Source organism: Ammospiza caudacuta, chromosome 3 (assembly GCF_027887145.1).
Source record: "Ammospiza caudacuta isolate bAmmCau1 chromosome 3, bAmmCau1.pri, whole genome shotgun sequence".
Lineage (NCBI taxonomy): Eukaryota > Metazoa > Chordata > Aves > Passeriformes > Passerellidae > Ammospiza > Ammospiza caudacuta.
This window is the reverse complement of record NC_080595.1, coordinates 99,993,940-100,014,497: the sequence shown is the minus strand read 5'-3', so window position 1 is coordinate 100,014,497 and position 20,558 is coordinate 99,993,940. Positions and strand designations below refer to the sequence as shown.

Sequence of the window (20,558 nt, the reverse complement as noted above, 5' to 3'; positions counted from 1 at the left end):
TAAAAATAGACAAGTACCTTTTATTTCCCCCCAAAAGGAGAAGGCAGCACCTGTGTATTTCTGAAAGCACCATTGTTCCAGCTTGTATTGCTAAGCACTCCTTTTGGAAGAATGTACAACCACTGTGTTAAAAACACCTTACTGAAACCTTGGTTGAAAGGTTTGTACATGTCTGCATTTCTCCTTCGTTCGTGACTTCGTCCTCAGCTGTCCGTGCGGGATGTGAGCCGATGGCGACACACGGTGGCACTCTCAGGGCCCTTTCACGTTCTTCCCTGCTCTCTGTCCCGCCTGCATCCTGCAGGAGGCTGGCTCGCAGTACCCAGGAGGGCCAGGAGGGCCCGGGGGCCCGGGGACCCCCGGCTGCCCGGCCACCCCAGGGGGACCTCGGTCACCGTCACGGCCCTCCTGCCCGTAGCTGGCTTTGCCTGGTTCACCTGCAAAAGTGGATGCGGGGCTAAACTCGGCAGCGTAGGACTTGCATAGCATAATTAGCACCCTGTCCTTAAAAGCTGGATGAGGATGGTTTTTCACTGCTCTCAGGGGATTCCCTGAGAGGGGTGCCAGCTTACAGGGACAATTTTCCTCTACCTGACACCCAATCTGTGATTACACAGCTACAGCAATGAAATTTCAGTCCCAGTGCTCTCCAGGGGTACTAGTGCAGGTCTGCTGCTGTACATAGCTCTGCAGGGTGCTCTACTCAGCCAACCCTGCTGCCAAGACCTAGGGCAGGGTAGATGCTACTTGCTAACACAGAATTTCATTACCTCTCTGGAAAAAGAAATACCAATTTTTTTTTTTTCACTCAGATGGTTGGGGAAATATATGTAAAGATTTGAACTGCTGAGCACTGAAGTAGTTTTGCCTTCTAAATCTTCAAAGAAGAAAGGAAAAACAGTGATTTCAAGAAGCCTCTTCCAATGATAAATTTCTACAGAAAACACCTCTGAGTTACACAGACATCCGTGGGATCAGTAAATACTCAACTATTTTTTTTTTCCTTTTTCACAAGAGAACAAATATGACTAGTTTGTCTTGCTAGATAAACACAGAAATTTACTGTAGAAATACTGGTGCAAATAACGTATTTATGTTCATTCGCTGGCCACTAGAGGCCAGCTGTGCTTCAGCCATCAGCAGGAATCTCTCCTGGAGCCATGTTATATAACACTGCAATTAATTACCTCGGAAATAAAATAATCTCCTAAATTATGACTGAAAATTTTAAAGACTGTTGTGCCTGCCAGTGAGATAATCTGGTGGTTATGGCCTTTTTTGTTTATTTTCATATATAATAGTATGTGTACATAATATATAAAAGATACATTAAAAGAGGCAATTTTTTCATGTGTAGGTTTTTTAAATGCTTTCTTTACAATTTTTCTAATCTTTCATTACATTTTTTCTAATCTTTCTTTACATTTTTCAGTGATTATTCTAATCACTGAAATAAATGAGGAGGTGGCTTTTTGTTTTGTAGTTTTTAAGCCTGATTTCTGACTGAATCACCACCTATGAAGTAAAAATTACAAAGAACTGTAATTTCAGAGTTTATTGCTTAATGGACTCCTTTTATCTTTTCAAGACAGCTTGTAGTATCAGTTCTGAGCAAATTTTTACTATTTATCTTCTCTATCTTCACTCTCTTATATTTACCTGGAAGACCTCTTGGTCCAGGATAACCTTTCAGTCCTCTGCCTGGAAATCCTCTTTCTCCTCTTTCTCCTGGTTCACCTAAAGCAAATTCATGTCACATTAGTTACAGTCTGCCTGGAGTATCATTTTTGTAAATCCCCTTTCAGAAGTGAACAGCAGAGAATTCAGCTGGCTGTATGTTTTCTTAGCATCTTTCAGTGATGTCCTGGCACGTATCTGTGTAAAATGTTTAGGATTTGATTAGGTTTTTTCACCCATTTGAGTCACACTAAGAAGGAGACAGGTTGGGCGCGAAAGAAACCACCTAGAGCTGGGACAGTAAGTACCACATGAAATATGTCACAGCCCATATGACAGAAATAAACCAAAGTCCCAGGATTTCAGGATATTTGGGATACAGACTGACACTACTGGCTTCTGCAAAACTGTACAAGCTCAGTTAAGAAGTAAAAATTCTCAAGTGTTGATCCTCGAGACAGCCAGTGCAGAGGAGACAAAAGGTGGCTACAGAGACGACAGTATTCTGTTGATATTCACATAAGGCATAGCTTTACCTTCACAAAATAATTTCTTTTCTCATATAATAATGTCATGGAGACTTTCCTTCAGTAGACACCCTGAGTTTCTTCAAGCCCATATCTTGCTCCAAACCTGAATCATCTTAGTAATAGGAAGCGGTTTTTTTGCTTAGGTTGTAAAGTTCAAATTCTGTTCACCGTTATCTATGAATCTATCAGAACCAGGAACTCAAAGTGAGGCACAGAGAGTTTTCAGGTTGGCTGCCATGTACCATCATTATAGCTCTTGCACATGACAGCATTCACCACTTCCCTTGTATCTGTAATGGTATTGCAAGGTTTACTCTAAGGTAACTCAGAATTTGATGACAGCTATGAGAGCTTTTTGTTAGTTATGATAAGTATTTTGCTTGTTTGGGGAGAGTTAAATGCTCTGTTTATTTATTTTTCTTTTAATATTATTACAGTGTACCCTGCTGTGTGTTGAATCAAATTTTGCATATCCCATACATCACCTTTGTATTTCTTATTTTTGTTTCTTCTGCAGATGACATTACATTGAATTAAGACAGCAAAAAGCTCCAGAAATGATGCTGTTAAGTTTTGCTTTGTTTGTATTCTGTTCCTTCTCTCAAAGGTTTTCCAAATTTCACTTTCAAATAAACCTTGAATCAAAAGTAAACACCCTACTCCAGCAACAGCCCAGCTTTTTGCAGAAAGACAATTTTAAATAAGTCCTTTTTGGAAAACAAATCAAAACCACTGCTGAATAGAAACTAATACATACATGGTTGCCATAAGACTTTGCAGAAAATTCTACCCTGTAATTCTCTGGAGGATAATAGAACCTCTCAGTCATGAACAAAACAGATTTACCTAGATCAAAGATTTTGTATAAAATGTAAGTCAATTTTATTATGGATTTGTCCTTTCCAAAGAATCAATACACTCTGGCACCTGGTGAAATGATGTTAAATGGCTCAAGTATTATATGCAAATAAAAAGTAGATTAGTATCAGTCCTTTGCAATGTGATAAACTGGGTGTGCTTAGAAAAGTAGACTGGATTTTAGTGAAGTAATCTGACTGCTTACATCAGCTCTTGGGACCATGAATCTTAGAGAAGTTAGGTCAACAGCCAGGCTGAATGGGGCAAAGAGAACCAGTGCTGGAATCACATGTGGTGTTTGTCATCAATGACTTGTACAATGTGAGAAGGGACAGGCGTCTGCCCTGAACTAGAAGGAAGCAGCTGAGTCCTAATATTGATTCTCACTCTCATGGACTTCTGAGGTTTTGTGGGTTTTTAGGTGCTGAAAAGCAGATTTCTAAACAAGTCTTGCTGAAGGCAATGAGCCCTTTAATCACTGTGGTAACTGACACACCAATAACCAATAGCTTACATTCCTAACTCAGGATCCTCTTTGGAGCTCCAATGTGTACAGCATACATCCACAACCTGTAAACCAAGGAAGGGGGCAACAACAGCAGCAAGACCAAAACAAACAAAAAAAAACCCAAATAACCACCAAAAACCAAAACTAATGCAGTCGCCAAGTGAAAGCCAGCTGGAGAATTTCTTACCTTTAGGACCTTTACGACCAATGTCACCAGGGGGACCTTTCAGGCCAGGCAGGCCACGGGGACCAAGCTGGCCTGGGAAACCATTTTCACCAGCAGGGCCTGGAGCACCTGGAGGCCCTGGTCGGCCAGGAAGACCTGGAGCACCAAATTCTGGCCTCCTAAGGCTGGCTGCCAGCTGAGCCAATTGTTCTGCAATGAGCAGGAGGACAGAGTTATGGAGGAAGTGAACAAGAATGAAGAGATTCCCATGATCACTGAAGAAAATGTATGTTCACTGCTACAGGAATTGACAGATTACACTATAGCACCTTCCTTTTTTTACTTTGCTATTTACAAAGTTCATTACATATAAGGTATTCTCTTATTCTAGAATAAGATATTCATCCTTTTTATAGAGGGTCTTTTTTAAATACCCTGCTGAGCATTATCAAGAACAGTGACAACTACTGAAATTTTTTAAAACATGAGCAGCAATTTCATTCAGTAAACTCTTAACATTACAGAGGCATAATAACACAAAAGATATCTTCAATAGCAAGTAGTGAAAAATTTCTTCTGTGTTTATAGTGCAGCATAAATTTCTTATCTCAGTAATATCCATGCACCCAAACATATTAGAAAAGCTTTAAACTTCTGTGTGTGTCAAGAACTCAGCAAATTAGGATTAATTTAGAGTATCTTTGCATTGCTTTAATTTTAAAGTGTGTTATCTCCAGAAACCTCTCTTTGCACTCCTCTTCACCTATTTTGCACAGTTTGTTTGCTGAAATCTAATAGCAAATACAAAAGGCTAAAGATCTTTTAGTGAAGCTTGTACTTTTATGTATGTAAACACAGCAAGTGATTTGAATACAAAATGTATTTATTTCACACAGCTACACTGGACTATGGCCTGCTTAAAACAGCAGTAGTGTGCAATCAACAGGCATTTTAATGAGGCTACAAAATATATATAAAGAAGGAACTTCCTCCTACTGCATCCACATTCACGTGTGGAAAAGTTTTCCACCATGTCCCCTGCTGAGGCCATGCAATTTGCTCTGGGTAAGCATGGAGAAAATCTTGGTTGCCTCCACAGAAACAGGTGATCCCAATTTAAATTCACAAGAAACATCAAATAGTTTTTAGCCTATTTACCTTGCATGACTCTCATGCAAACCTGCTTTATATGCTGATCACTTGGTTCTTTTCCCTAGGATTAAAAAAAAGAGGATTTTAATAAAACAGTTGTTGTCAAACTTACATTTTATGAGTGTGCCTGATTCAAAAAAATGCTGTCAATAAACAGTTGTCACACTTTAACCCCAGCTGCCAAACACCACACAGCTGCTCACACCCACAGTCAACACCCGTGGAACAGGGGAAGAAAAAGAAGGTTAATAAAAGGAAAGAAAGAAGAAGAGGAAAGGGTAGGAAAAAGGGGAAGATGAAGAAGAATAAGAAAATAAAATACAAAAGAGACAATGATAGTTCAAGTGGTACAAATGAAAGCAGTTGCTCACCACTCCCACGAGTTTTCCCTGGTTATGTGGCCAAGTGTGATGCTACATGGTATGGGATATCCCTTTGGCCAATTATAGTCAGCTCTCCCAGCTGTGCCCCCTCCCAGTTTTTTGTGCACCTTCAACCCACTCACTGATGGTGCAGTGTAAGGAGCAGGAGAGGCTTTGATTCTATGCAGTGTTCATGAGTAACTGAAACATCACAGAATGGCTTGGGTTGAAAGGGACCTTTGAAACCATCTAGTTCCAACACTCCTTCTCAGGTCCCCCTTTTAACCTGGCCTTGAACTCTTCAGGGACAGAGCATCCACAACTTCTCTGGGTGTCCTATTAGTACCTCTCCATTCTTGCAGTGAAGAATTTCTTCCTAGTATCTAATCTAAAACCATGCTCTTTCACTTTGAAACCATTACCCTTTTTCTTGCTCCCATCAGCATGCTACAAAAATTATTTTCAGCACAAATCCAAAATATAACTCCATGCAAGCCACTATGAAGAAATTTAACTGTATGCCAACTAAAAACAATCCATGAGTCACTAAAAGGTGTTCCAGTTCCTGCAAGTGCAACTATTTCAGCTGATGTCAACTTAACTAGTAAGGTAAAGTCTGAGTGATGCTCCTTTGAATCAAACACAGTTTGGTTTCATGCACACTACAGGGGTGAGGTGGGCATAAAAAACAGAGCTGAACTGAAAGCTGGGGCCCCAAGGATGTAGCTGTTCAACCCAGGACTGCTCTGGTGTACACCTGTGTCTGATGAGGGGCACGCTGTACTTCAGCCTGCTGTGGCACTTCAGTTTGGCACACGCACATGCGAAACAAGGAGCGGTGTGAGTGAGAGATTAAGGTTCAGAAGATACCAATTTCATGAAAACAGTACTTACAGCTGGACCTTCACTGCCAGGCAGGCCTGGGGCACCCTGCTCACCCTGCAAGCCTCGTGGTCCAGGTGAGCCACGTGGCCCTTCCATGCCAGGCAGCCCCCGACTCCCCTCAGGCCCGCGGGAACCGGGGTCTCCAGGATTACCAACCTGACAAGGAAAGAGAGGAATTTCAATAGAATGCTGTACTATGATAGACTCATTCTCACATATCAAAATGGTGACAGGAGCTATTCACAAATGCAAAGAAACGACTGCTGAAATGCAGCTGTTCAACAGAACTTCTTTTTAAAGTAAGCAACTAGTGTCAGCAGTTGCATGTTTTTTAAGAGGTTCTGTACTCTTACAGGGGAGAAGTGGAAAAATAATCTATCCTGTCAAAACAGGTAAATCAGATAGTAACATAGGTAAATCAAATAGTGGCATGCTCAAGATGGCTCTCTGCCCTTGTGTATGTCAACGTGGAACATTTCTAGACATTAAGTGCTGCTTAAGGTATGAAAATTCCAGGTCCCTTCTTGCTCCAAATGCCTTTCACATCCTTCTCTAGAGAGTACCACGGTGTGAGCCTCTACTGTGTAGCCCAAGGCTGTTTGGGAACACACATTTTTGCTTTGTTTACTCTGCCAGAGCTAGTTCTAGTGCCTGCACTGGAGTTTGCTGGCAGAGGGGAAGGAACATCCTCCCACCAACTGACATTGACAAACTGCCTGAACAGATGCAGTGCTGCCTTATTTCACTCAGGGAAGGGGTAAAAAGCTATTCCTGCCCCTGGGGAATGGAAGGATTGATGTGACTATGTCAACATATCCACTTCAGTACACTGAGAAAACAAAGCTATTGCTTCTGCTCCAGTAATTTTACAAAGAGTTATTAAATACCATGCAGAGGGTGACCTATTCCAGCAGGCACCTCTGAATTACTGTATTGGGTTTGAGCAGCAATGTTCTTATAGCAGGGGGCCTACAGGTGTGGCTTTTCTAAGAAGCTGCCAAAAGCTTCCCCCATGTTCAGCAGAGCCAACACGAGCCAGCTCTGAAACAGACCTACTGGCCAATGCCAAGCCAAGCAGTGATGTTAATAAAGCCTCTGGGACAACATATTTAAGGAAGAAAAAATTATTGCCCAGAAATAATAACAGCTAGGGCAGAGCAGGGTGAGAATATGTGAAATTAACAGCTCTGAAGACACCAAGGTCAGTGCAGAAGGAGGGGACAGAGGTGTTCCCCTTTTGTTTTACTTCCCATTTCCTGCTCTGACTCTGATTGGTAATAAATCGGTTAATTTCCCCAGGTCTGTTTTGGCCATGACTGTAACAGGGATCTCTCCCTGGCCCCTTATCTGGGCCCATGAGCTCTTTTTGTATTTTCTCTTCCTTGGCCAGTTTTAAGGAAGGGAGTGGCAGTATGGTTTTGTTGCACACCTGATGTCCAGTCAAGGTCAAACCACCACAGTTGCTTTCAGTACAAGTTAATTTACTCCTAATAACCAATAGTAATAATAACAACGAAAAATATGGCAGAAAAGAAGAAAAAAAATTCCACCTAAAAAGCCCAAAACGAGCAGGAAAAAAAACCTACATACTTACAACTTCCCAAATCTACTGGGGGAAAAAAAAGAGAGAGTAACATCCTCTGAAAGAGTTGCTAAACAACAAATTACTCAGCTGTGGTATATCAGTTAAATCCACAAGGCGGGACCATTTTGGTTCCAGCTGTGCTGCATCCCAGACAGCCGATGGCTGCCCCTATCAGAAAAAAACCCAAAGAGTATGCTTTGATAGATACATTAAGGAGACAGAATAACTGCTTTTATGGACTACACAACTGGGAAGCCATCATTCCTTTCTTCCCAGCCTGGTGAGTTATCAGGTTCCCAGACAGATTACTCATTCTTGTGAGGGTGCTCACTGAGATACAAGCACTCTAGGCTCTCATCAAGACAAGAGGATTTGAAAAATATAAGTGGATAAAATTGTGGATTTCTCTTCTAATCTATCTCTTCCTCATGTCCTTCTTGTAGGATCTTCATCAGCAGTAAATACTCTTTAGCTTGCATTTGCTTAGCCCAAAAGTTACCCAGAACACTAATAACACAAGCACAGGATTTTTTGTTATGCTCAGACTCAGTTCCCCATAGGGAGAACTGTTGGTATTTTAAAATCACAGCTCATACTGTCAGATGCTGTAACAATCCAACTCTTCAGTGATCCTGAAATAAAAGAATTAATTCAGCTCTCTGGTTATTTTTTATGTGACATACAAATCCCACTCACCTTCCACATCAAAGTCATCATTTTGCAGTAAAATAAAACAAAACAAATAAAAATAAGATAAAAACACAATAAAAATAAAATAAAGGAAGCTGGGCCATAAATACTTCTAGGGTCACAGACATCACAATCCTGCTGCCAGCTTTTTAACAGTGGCACACAGCCACTGCACTGAGCCTCCTTTCTATCCAACACCTACTGTACAAAGGGTGCCTTCATCTTCTTGAAAAAAGGATTTGTTGGCCAGAAAACTGCTGCTGAATGATGCTTCTCTTTTATGGAGTTAGAATCCAGGAAACTAATTCCTTTTCAAAGCTAATTCATTTAAATATTAACTGTATTCAAAATTTAAACAGAAGAAAATCTGCTAAAACACATTCCATTTAACTGGAATAATAATAAAATAAAGAGGTCAGCTTGTTACTTGCATTTTTCTTTCCTTAAATGAGAAAACCATCTATATGATCTACTAGATCTCTACATTTCTGTAGCAATGCTATTCATTGTACTTACAGCTCCCTTTGCTCCTGATAATCCCATGTCACCCTAAAAAGAAGACAAACTATATTAGAAGAGAGTGTCCTTACCACAGACTTTACAAAAGCAGTAAATGTGACACAATGTTTTTTCAATAAAAAAGAAGTTTCATATATTGAATTGATTTATGCAAAATTGCCCCACAAATAATTACAATTCCTTTGAGAATAAAACCTTTATTTTGAGTGGGTTTCATACAATTCCTTTCTCAAAAACTTTTCTGTAAGGTTCAAATGAGAAAGCATGTTTGTTATAATTGGTTTTGTATTGCTTCTCTTGGAATTAGACATGTGGCTCTAACCTCTCAAACACAGAAGACAATCTTAGATAGATTTATTGGAAACCATTAGAAGTAGCATTTTTTTAACCAGGATTTTCTAGTTTCTACAAAGCGACAGAACTATGGATATTGGGACTGTGTAGTGCTGAAAAAATTGTAACAGAAACTACCTAAAGTTCTGTGAAGAAGCCAAACCCCTACAAGTTCCTATTTCCAGCAATCTTTCTCCTGGCCTCAATGATACAAAAATCCCTTGATCATCTGACTGAGAATAGCAATCCCACTATTTCAGTAATTTTTAGGTTTTCCTCTCAACTTGAAAAAAAAATCTTTCAAAATATTTTAATTACCTGGGAAATAGATTAGCATAACACTGCAGAAACTTTGAGTAATTTCTGTACACTGTACTTTCCCAGTTCCTAAATGCCATTGGTGAAATAACTGGTTTCCAGTCAAGGGCCTGTTTGTTAATAAATGTGAAATAATTTAAATAGAAATAATTTTTATCAATTTAGAACCAGACTAGCTGGCAGCACACTTAAACAATCTATACTATTTCTTCCAGGGAATCTGTACAGTGATTGTAATGCTGACTAAGGCTTTCAAAATTGCAGCCTGTGGGAAAAATACATTCATTTCCAGCCTACAACCTGGCTGCCATTCTTTGAATAGGGAGCAGTTTATGTCCCTTGGAAAGATTAGGTCTGGCTTTGCTGGTTGAGGCCCCATGGGAGCCACTGGACCAGAAGGTTTCTCTTTTGGCAGAGAAACAAACCCACTTTACCCAAGAGGACTTGACCCAGACATTACTCATGTCAATTCACAACATGCCATACTCCTGCAGCAGATTAGATAGATAGATAGATAGATAGATAGATAGATAGATAGATAGATGCAATATCACAGTGCCACAGCCTCTTCCCAGTCCATTTTTCCTCTAACAGCTTGTTGCAAATCATATTTCCAAAGATAAAGACAATACAAAATACTACCTTTAAGTGTGATTAATTAAGGATATTCATTAACTCTCCTCCTGTTTCATCTGAATTAAACTACTTGCTCATCCTCACTGCCTCAAACATCAAGAATTTGTGCCTGTGTATGCATGTATATATATATTTTTATATATAAACACTTTTATACATATATATCTCATATATATATATATATATATATATGTGTGTGTGTGTGTGTGTGTGTGTGTATATGTATATACAAACAAACACAGACACATCCTTTTTTCTTCAAGGCAGTCTGTACTACACTGTACACCTAACAGAACCTGTATATTTCAGTGTTTTCCAAATAGCAGGAAAAGAGTAATTAGGCAAATAGAACTGCTGTGCTCTGCAAGGGCCAGTTGGTATAAAACTGAAATGTGCCTTTCAGTGATGCAAACATAATGCTTGAAGCACTCCAACAATACTTTGTATTTTTAATTTGAAATAAAAACATAGTATTATATCAAGTAAAGGAAAAAAAAGTGCCTTACTAAGTCACCCTTTTCTCCTCCATCTCCTTCTGCTCCAGGTACACCCTATATCAAAGAAAGACAGACTGTCAAGACTTCAGATTAAGTTAACATTATGTAACATTTGGTACTGTGATTTTGAAGTCCCATGATCTTTAACATGACTTACCTGTTCACCCTTAGGTCCTGGTTCACCCACCGAACCCTAAAACATTAAAGATTAAAAATAAAAAGAGAAGAAGTCTTCAGAATTTTAAAGTTCAGATTCTAAAAGCACACTAAATGTTATTTGAGCCTAAATTTCATATTCATGCAAGAGACTTTTAAAGTTGCAAATTTTTAAGAATTACAATGAAAGCACTTAAATCTTACGATGTAATTTATGTGACAGAGTGAAGGCAAGTACTAGTATGGAACATATAATCCACTACCACACTGTACAGTACAGATTCTGACTGTCCAATGGTACATCTCCCCTTTACAGGACAAATGCTCTTGCAGCTGCTACAGATTTGCTCTGAGAATTGCTTAGGAGCTACAAGTAAATAAATCCAGTAAGTGCATCACTTTTTCTAGCACCATTATATATTCCATATTGCTGTAGGCTATACTAGCCCTGCTAATGTGAGAAAAGCAGAGAGACATCCACAAGTACAGCCACAATCTCGTCCTGCATGCTGTTTAATTCTCAATGTCTTTTAGCAAACCTGTGTCTAAAATTTTGATCATTGTAGTCAAAGCTGAAGGGTTTGTATCTTAAAGGTAATATTCCTTTTTAAAAAGAAATTTGATTATATTTCATCTTAGAATCCTCTAACAAAACATACCCATGTGGACAGGCAGGAAACAAAGAGAAATAAATTAATGACCCAATTAATTTCAAACATAAGCAACTTTTATCTAGAGCACAACTACTACATTTTTTGAACAGTATATCATTTAGGAAAATCTTTTTCTATTTGTATTCTGTTAGAAAACCAGTCACACCATCCTTTTAATATTCTTTCCAGTCTGTGCATGTTTAAGGATATGCATTACAAATGAACTATAACTGTGTCCGATAATCCTGTTTTTTGTAAAACAGACAGAGATGCAGCAGTTTCTCTCCCATTTCAGAGATCCATTTAATTCACATAAGATATAGGCATACAGACTGGTATAGCTTTCACAGCTTTTACAGAATTTAATGAATTCTGACACATTCTCATGTTCTTGAGGATGAAGAGCTAATACTAAATTATCCACAAAGCTAAGCAGTATAAATGACAGAACTATTTAACATTCCAACTTTGTCAAACAACACTGAAACTATTTTGTCTGAAGTGTTCTCAACATTGTGTCTTGTTAAGGTTTCCCAATTACATGAAAAAGACATTGGTTTCCAACCTAACATTATCTTGGGGGTTCTTTTTCTCCCCTTACTCTTCCTTATAGCAATAAAACTGCCAATAGATAAAGCTGACATAGAAGAATCTATTGCTTTTATGAGCCTGTCCTGCAGTGTTTGTATATGCAAATATAAAAATCACAACTGAAACTACTGGAATCAATTCTACGCTGACTCCAAAAATTGCAATGGAGGTAATAAGGCAAGATGTTAAACTATGAAAATACTCACTTTTATTGACATAATGCCTATCAATTTTGCAAAAATCCCTCTCAAATAATACACAAAAACTCTTTGGAAAACTGCCTGACAGCATGATCCAAAACTGTACCAGGGGCTCCTTTAACTACTTAGCAGCACAAAGGATCATGTTGCAGTGCCAAGGTCTGGCACTTAGCTCAGTGCTGTTTATCTGACTAAAATAGACAGAACCCAAGTGTATGAAACCAATCCAAAATACATGAATCAGAAGCAGCCTAAGCGGTGAATGCTGGGTCTGGTTCAGGCTCCAAAAGAGGCAAAGGCCTAGGCTGTGACCTCATTTTCCAACCTGATAACCCACCCAGGCACAGGGTGACATGGTGAGGATTGGTCCATGTGGGCTTGGAACACCAACCCTGCTGTTAGCATGTGATATATGTAAAAATATTACCCTTGTAATATTCAATCATTATTATATCCATTGAATTTTGTCAGCTCTCACTTTTACATATTACTTCAGTAAAAAAAATTCTGGTGCTATCTTTGGTGGTGATTTATTCCTCAAGTGGAATAAATCCTGCACGTAGACAAGATGTCAACAGATAGTACACAATATTTAACAGCTTTGGGATCAAGAATGACTACTGATACATCAAATTCATGAATTCTACAGGCTTCTGGCTGCTATTTACATCAACTCTTACCATGCATATATAGCTATGTAACAGAACTTTATAGGATTCCTGTGTACAAAACCATGAAGTTTTGAAATCAGAAAGTGAAAAAAGGTTACTTCAGCCTAGAACTTACTCCTAGGAGGGGCTGACCCAAAGGCTGGGGTTAACAGGCTACAGAGATGCCTATTTCCAACCTGACAAGGTTGTTCGTGTAAGACTGATGCAGTTGCAAAAGCTGAAGGGAAGAGGAAGGATAGAGTGGCACAATGCTCTCCAGGCTTGTGACAGAAGAGATACTGCAAGTCAGGGCTGCTGGCAAGGCTGCAGCCATGCTAAATATGTTCCAGAAAATTCACTACAACCTCCATGCAACTGGAAAATAGAATATGAATCAAGGATACAAGCAGAGAGCTAAAAAGCAATTATAGGATGAAATAATTCCTAGCACTTTGGACTTTAAGGTATTTGCACAGAGCATTAAATTGACCTCAGGTTTTTTAAAAAGTTCCAGGCATAAGTTACTGTCATCTGCCAGTTAGATACTCAGAAACCTCCTGGCTGTAGCCTGGATCTCTCTAGGTCTGTTTACAGTATCAACATTCTAATTTTTATCCTAGAGATCCAGATGTTTTATATGGCAAATGAGGAAAATCAAACACCTTTGGAGGGAGGTTGTCAGCACTGCAACAAATGTTAGGGGATTTTCCTTCTACCTTTGCCTCCTCAGTACCTTCAATCTCCCTCTGGAGAAGTCTCAAATATGAATCATTACCAATCTAATAAAAAGAGACTGCTTTATGTCAATACTTACATTTGACTAGAACATCTCCTCATCTCAGCATTAAAAGAAAACCAAACAAACATGAAAAAAAATACCTCACCAACATCAAAGACTTAGAAGATTACTTTTAAGTACCTGAATAGCTTTTTTTTAAAAAGCTGCCAAAAACAAGAGCAAACCCTATCCAGAAACCCTATGATGTACACTGGGAGCATACCAAGGGCAGGATTTCTCTGTTCAGACATTTTACAGCAGTTATACCCACATCTGACTAGCAGTCCAATAGTGCCCTGGTTGTCAGGAGGATGTAAGAGGCACTGCACAAGTGTAATTCATTTGATACTCATGTAGACATGCCTCGAGTAAGGCACAGTAGAGAATAATTTTATATCAAAGATGTCAGAAGATAGGCAAATGAATTCCATCCTTTGCAGTCTCCTATAGCCAAGAGAAGATAAGAAGCATCTCTGGCTTTATGCACTGTCTTCACTAACATATATCGAGCAAAGCAAGATATATTCTGCAGTTATTGGGCCCTGGGGCTCAATCCTTCCTTCTCAACAAAATACTTGAAGAAGTATTTATATCGTGTAATTCTGCATGGAGGCATAGGTGTCTCAATATTTGCATTAGCATGTGCATTTCCATAGGAGGCCCCAAGACATGTAACAGGCATCACTACTACTGTAGGTGAGAGCTGAAGCTGCAAAGCTCTATAGTGACCACAGATCCTGACTGACCACTTCATATCTGGCTGTGTCAATGATTTGCAGTACAATTTAAGTCTTTGAATTATTCAAATTTAAAAAACCAAAATAATTTATATATCACTAATCTTATTTCAGTCCCCTAAGTGGCACTGTCAAGACTTTTCCTTCACACATTTATGAGCTACAAGCAGTTAATGGGCACAGAGAGCACCACTTTCAAGCAGTTAAATATCTACATACAAAACAAGAAAACAGATATTAATTCATGGAAAAACTGAAAACAGTGCTCAACTTGTTGTGTTTACTCCTGACACCAAGCTGCGTGTACAAGTGCATTTCTTACCCGGTCACCTTTACCACCAGGAAGGCCTGGAGGACCAGGCAGTCCAGGAAGTCCAATACTACCCTGGGGACCCTGTGAAAAAAAGCCAAGGATGTAAACTTAGCCAATCTTGTTTAGAATTAACAACTAAGGGTCATACCCTGAAGCAGATAGGGCAGAACCTTATTCCCAGAACAGACTTAACTTGATGAAAGAGGATTATCTGATGCAAATTGGGTTGATCCAAAGTACGGCACTTTAAACAGAATCTTACTATGAATTTATTGCTGACAATCCCAACAGAAATGACTTACAGAGTTTTCTACCCTCCAGTCCCTCAAAGACAGACTGGTTCTCTTAAAAATCCTTCCCAAGATCTTGCACTCTGCGATTTGCACATTCCTCTGTAACAGTAGGCTCTTTCAGCCAAGACCTCCCCAGCTATGCTTCTGACTGATTCTGTGTAAATACTGCTGGAGCTCTGGTAAAAGGTGGCATTCATAATGTGCTCCATTCATTAGTTTCACTTAGCTGCTAGCAGAAAGGCAGTCTCTCACTGCTCCCAGGAGCCCACACAGCAGTGTGCCGCTCAGCTTTGCATGTCATAGGATTTATGGGCTTATCAAGTAGAAGAAAAAAGTCACACACATCTCCATGCAATTTAAAACAGCATTTTCTAATATTAGCACAGTCACAGAGGACTGAAAAAGAAACTGAACCACCACTCATTTCAATGTTATTTTCAGTTCCCTGCATGGATAAATGGGTAAGTGTAGTTCAGATGATACTATAGCTCCTTAAAAGTAAACATGAATACTGAATATAGAAATAAACTGCTTACCAACTTCCCTGGTAAACCTGGAGGACCTGCAGGACCTGTCTCCCCTCTGCTACCCTGGAAGCAAAAACAGAGGGACAATATTATTTCCTGGAATTCTTCTTGTGATCTGGGAATAAAGTATAATTTTTTTTTTCCTTAATATTAAGTGATTTACACTACTTAGCTGTTGGGTTTAATTGAGATTTCTTTTTCTTAGTGCAAAAATACCATAGGCATTAAAACCAGTGAAACTTTCTGAGTAAACATTTTTATTTAACTATGGCATATAACCTTTATTTGGCATTAAATGATTCAAGTAAATAATTTTGCTGAGTGATTAAGCAAAATGAAGTTCACTTCATGGAATCACACCTGAGAGTTACCTATCACAAACACAATCACTTCACTCTGACAACTCTGGCAGGCATGTATAACTTTAGGCTTTTGCTTAGTTTCATCGCCTGAGCTCCTACACAACTACATATTTAAAGCACCTGATCCCTAATACACAAATGTGAAAAGTGAATACAGAAGTAATGCTTAACAAACTCATTCAGGTTTAAAAAAAGTCTAGAGTGTTACAGGGAGAGGTAATTTTTAAAATTCACTATTTATAATAGTGATAAGCATAAATATGTGCTTTACTGCATCTTTATATCTTCACTTCAGACATGTTTATCCATTCAGATCATCATATTCACATTAGTGCTACAACTCTATTTCTTAAGGCAGCCACTGGAATACACACTCTGGGTAAATCTGACATTGAGCCAAACTTGCAAAGATTTTAAATAATTTTCAAACTAAAGTACCTTTCTCAAAAGATTTTGTCTCTTATGATTAAACTTTTCAGAACAACTCAATAAGTTTTATAGCTTTACTCTCACATGTACAGACATATCCCTGGACAGATAAATTCAAACAATCTCCCAACACAAGCTTAGGTCTCACTTATGAAACTCTTCTTAAATTCACAGTGTGACTATGTAAGTGCTATTTGCAATAAAAGAAAGATACATTTAAGATCACAAAATGTCAAGAATTTATGTTATTAGTTATTCAACTTAATAAAATATTATACAATGACATAGACAATTTTAGATTAAATCAAAACTTAGCCTTCTAGGGCTGCATGCAATGGATAGTTTTAAATACAGGGGATTTTTTCCTAACAAGGACAATACTGTGAAATGTTGTGGCATACTAAATAAAACGAGATGGCAGACATGGCCTTTTACATTAGGTCATAAATGCAATGACAACTTCTCACACAAGCTTAGGAAAGCTAATTCTACAATTCAAGAAATAATTAGGTACCCTGGAGAGATCACAGAACCAAACTTTTCAATTAATTTCCTTCAAAATATCCTATGGTGTTAAAATACCTATTACTTTAAAGCACTTTGCATAATTTCTGGAAGCTTTTTTATGTTAAAAAAAAGAAAGAAAGGAAAAATGTCTCCTAATTCACCTTCATCTTACAACCCAGAAAATGCATTACAATTTTATTTAATCACAAAATTCTGAACTACATCTCTGACCTGAAATGCTGCTATATTTCTGATGCAGAAAGGTGACGACTAAAATTATGATCAACATTAGAAACTTGTTTCTCATATCATTCTCATGAAACCCATAACATTCATTCATTACCCATAACAGTCATTGCTATGCAGAGATGAAACAAAAGCAGCATAATCCTTAGACAGTTAAAATCTTATAATAAACCTCTTAAGCATATCAAAAGTCCTGCTGTTCACACAAAATTCAAGAAAAAAACTTTCATTTTATTTCAAATGAGGAAAAAATCTTTTGTCAAATGTCTGCCACAGGCATTTTGTCAAACAAAATGCTTTTCTAAGGAGGCAAAGAAGGAGGTTAGTTTACAGAAGACCAGAATACAAATGCATAGGTAGTATTTCCTTGTAAACACCGACATAATGTCTGTAAGGACTGATTATTTCAAACTATGGGCCACCACTGCAAGATCTGCAGCAGTGTTTTAGCAAGTAAGAGAGTAACTGGAACCCAAAAAATGAGGAATCCTATCCCTGGCATAACTAGAAAGACTCTAATGCTTCCTCCAAGTTATATCAGACTGAAATGGCCCTAGGATAGGTTATACAAGTAAGCTCCTTGCTCATAATTCTGAAGGAAAAAAAGGCATCTTGAAATGTCTTCATGTAAACATTTAAAATGCAACGTAAGTCACGTCTTAGAAGCACCTAACTTTCCCCACAGCCTATAGGAGGGTTTCTGAAACAGATGGTTCAGGTGTTGACATCTGTTTTTGGCCAGATGAAATGTTCCTCTGTGCTGTAAGTCACTATGGACAGGAATTAGAGCAGAAGGCAGTCTGGCCATGTCCTCAGCCCACCTTTCCTATACAGCAGCCCTCTGTGTAACAGTACATAGCTTCAGGCCACCCACAAACCAACAGGCATGCTGCACTCGATTTAACAAAAAGACTGCCAGAATCTGTATGGTTTCATGCACTTTTGACACACTTCAGAATCTGTGCTTTTCCTAGAGGTGAAATGCTTAAGGAGGGAAAGAAGCCACTCTAGTTCAGAGTGAGCTGAGACAGACAGACTTGCATCCATGCTGGTGAACATTCCATGCCTCTAGGAAAAGGCACATGCAAAATGGTAAGTGTGAAATGGTGGCACAGCACTGCAATCTGAACACCACCAAGATGCAGCCCTTCCACTGCTCCTGTGCTAGATTTTGTGGTTAGCACAAAATTTACCCCCTTGTTTCAAGGCACAACAGCTGAACCACTCAATATGTTTAAAGATTTGATGCCTTTCTCACAGATCTGTTATATTCAGCCTTTTAATGTAACATACATAAGAAGACCTTACAGTATTTACAGCTGATCTTCCTTTAAGTTGTCTGGGATGGTTTTCATCCTCACTCAAATTTTGAAGACTTGATCCTTTTGTAGAATTCTCACAAACAGTTACAGAATGGATTTGCATGCTAAGAGAGTTTCAGTGTCTTATTGATTTCCTGTTCATCAATTAAGTGGAACAATAATAAGAATGAGAATACATTCCAGGTAATTTGCATCTCACTTGGTTAGCCAGATAACTGAAACACTAAGTAGAATCAAATGAGAGGTAATCCACAGCACATACTGTAATAACTCTTTACTTAAGAGTTTTTCCTTTAAAAATGTGTCATTAATTATAAGTAATTTATTACATATTATTAAATATATATCATTGGACATATATTGAATAATATGTTGGCCAAGCAAATTAAATCTGTGCAGAATAAAGAATAATAAAGTACATTTTGGATTTTTTAAACTTCATATTCAAAGTTTTTTGCAAAATGTAACCCACTTATCAACTATATACTTATGAGACTTAAGCTCACCAAAAGATCTCAGAGGAAATACTCATTTAAGTTCAAGGATTTATCCACAGAAGCATCAACAGGACTCTGACCCTCAATACAGTATTGAAAAGCATCCAAGTATGAAAACTAATGTTTGATAGAAGAGTAAACATACAAGCAACTTTCTCTGAGACTTTACTTAAATGTAACTTTGCCATAATTAAATTGTACTGCTCAGGATAATGGTAAGAGCTAGATGTAGCATGAAATGTTCTCTCCTCTTAACAAAGCCATGCTTAGGGCAGAAGCAGCAACTCACTAGCCATCTTTTCCTTCATAAGTGATACTGTGGCCAATTGTAGAGGGCAAAGACCTTTCATTCTGACTGTGTCTGCAGTGTTAGCTGAAGTCCAGGACAGCTTTAGTACACTAGCTCCACAACAAATCCATTTTTTTACCCAGGTTACTGTCTACACTGCTGAGGAGAAGCCAACACTGTGATATCTGCTGACATCCAGAGGTCTACCATGCCCAAAACTCAAAGAAAGTTGTTGTTGGAGGTGGAGGGGTAAACAAAGAGGTATCAGACAAGAACCTGGCCATGCCGTTTAGGAAGACAGGGGTGGATACCAGGAGAGCTGTACAGGGAGCTTACGAAGTTTTACTGGGATATGTAGTCTGCAAGCATGACAGAAAAAATGCTACCCTGTACAGACCATGCTGCAGAATTGGGCAGGGGCAAAAAGTTTTGTCACATTCATCTAGAGACTTTGGTTTACTGGATAACAAGTAACTGCCAAGATGGAAACGTGCTCTGCCCTTCTGACTCTGCTATAAACACTCTAATGTTAACTAACTCCTTTAGCTCTACCTTGAATGTAAACTATGATACCACTTTTGGAACATGTCTGAAATTATGTATAAAAAACATGTCCACTAATACATAAACAGGGCATATAAACTGAGACAAGAACATTTCATCCTACCATGAAGAGTTACAGAAAGTGACACGTTATTTCCCTTGCAGTCATGTAAAAGGAATATGACAGAAAATCGACATTTTAGTTACTATAACTAAACTACATAGGGTAACCAAAGTTACATTTCAGCATAGGCAGGATAGAAATACCTTTAAAGACCAGAAAGTTATTTAGCTGAAAGCAACTTAAGAGCATTCTCCTATAACTTTGGGTTGTGTGACATTTCAGTAGTAAATCCAAGGTACTCTCCAGGTTTTCTCTTTATAGTGACACAACCTCCAGAGAGAAAGCCAGTCCAACTGACCTGGAAGTCTCTCAGAGGGGCTATGGTATCAAATCTTGGGATACTGGATACTCAGCCTATGTTGGTAATGCTGGGAAAACATGTATGATTTCCTAATTACAAAGCAACATGTATGAATGCTGGCCTGCATATACATGAAGTTTGCTCAGATTGCTAGACACGTATTGAACTTTAAGTGATTACTTCAATATTACAAGCTCTCTGCAAAACCACAGGGTGCAATACAGGCTCTCAAAATGTTAGCAATTTATAGGTTAAATAATTGAAGAAAAGCAAGGGATGAAAAAGCAGAGGCAGGGGTCAGTATTTTCTGGAGAAACTAAATTA

The 20,558-nt window shown here is 38.6% G+C and overlaps 1 protein-coding gene across 1 annotated transcript in view; it reads right to left on the bottom strand.

Annotated features, from left to right (window-relative positions):
- Positions 1-252: 252 nt before the first annotated feature.
- The window catches only part of COL9A1 (collagen type IX alpha 1 chain), a 62,134-nt gene continuing 41,828 nt past the window's right edge, over positions 253-20,558 (bottom strand). The window contains exons 29-38 of the mRNA XM_058802408.1: positions 15,624-15,677; positions 14,804-14,875; positions 10,874-10,909; positions 10,726-10,770; positions 8,930-8,962; positions 6,148-6,294; positions 4,898-4,952; positions 3,761-3,949; positions 1,660-1,737; positions 253-437 (exon numbers count right to left, since the gene is read on the bottom strand). Of these exons, the coding sequence (XP_058658391.1) occupies positions 253-437; positions 1,660-1,737; positions 3,761-3,949; positions 4,898-4,952; positions 6,148-6,294; positions 8,930-8,962; positions 10,726-10,770; positions 10,874-10,909; positions 14,804-14,875; positions 15,624-15,677 (894 nt within the window). The remainder of the gene's footprint in view (positions 438-1,659; positions 1,738-3,760; positions 3,950-4,897; positions 4,953-6,147; positions 6,295-8,929; positions 8,963-10,725; positions 10,771-10,873; positions 10,910-14,803; positions 14,876-15,623; positions 15,678-20,558) is intronic.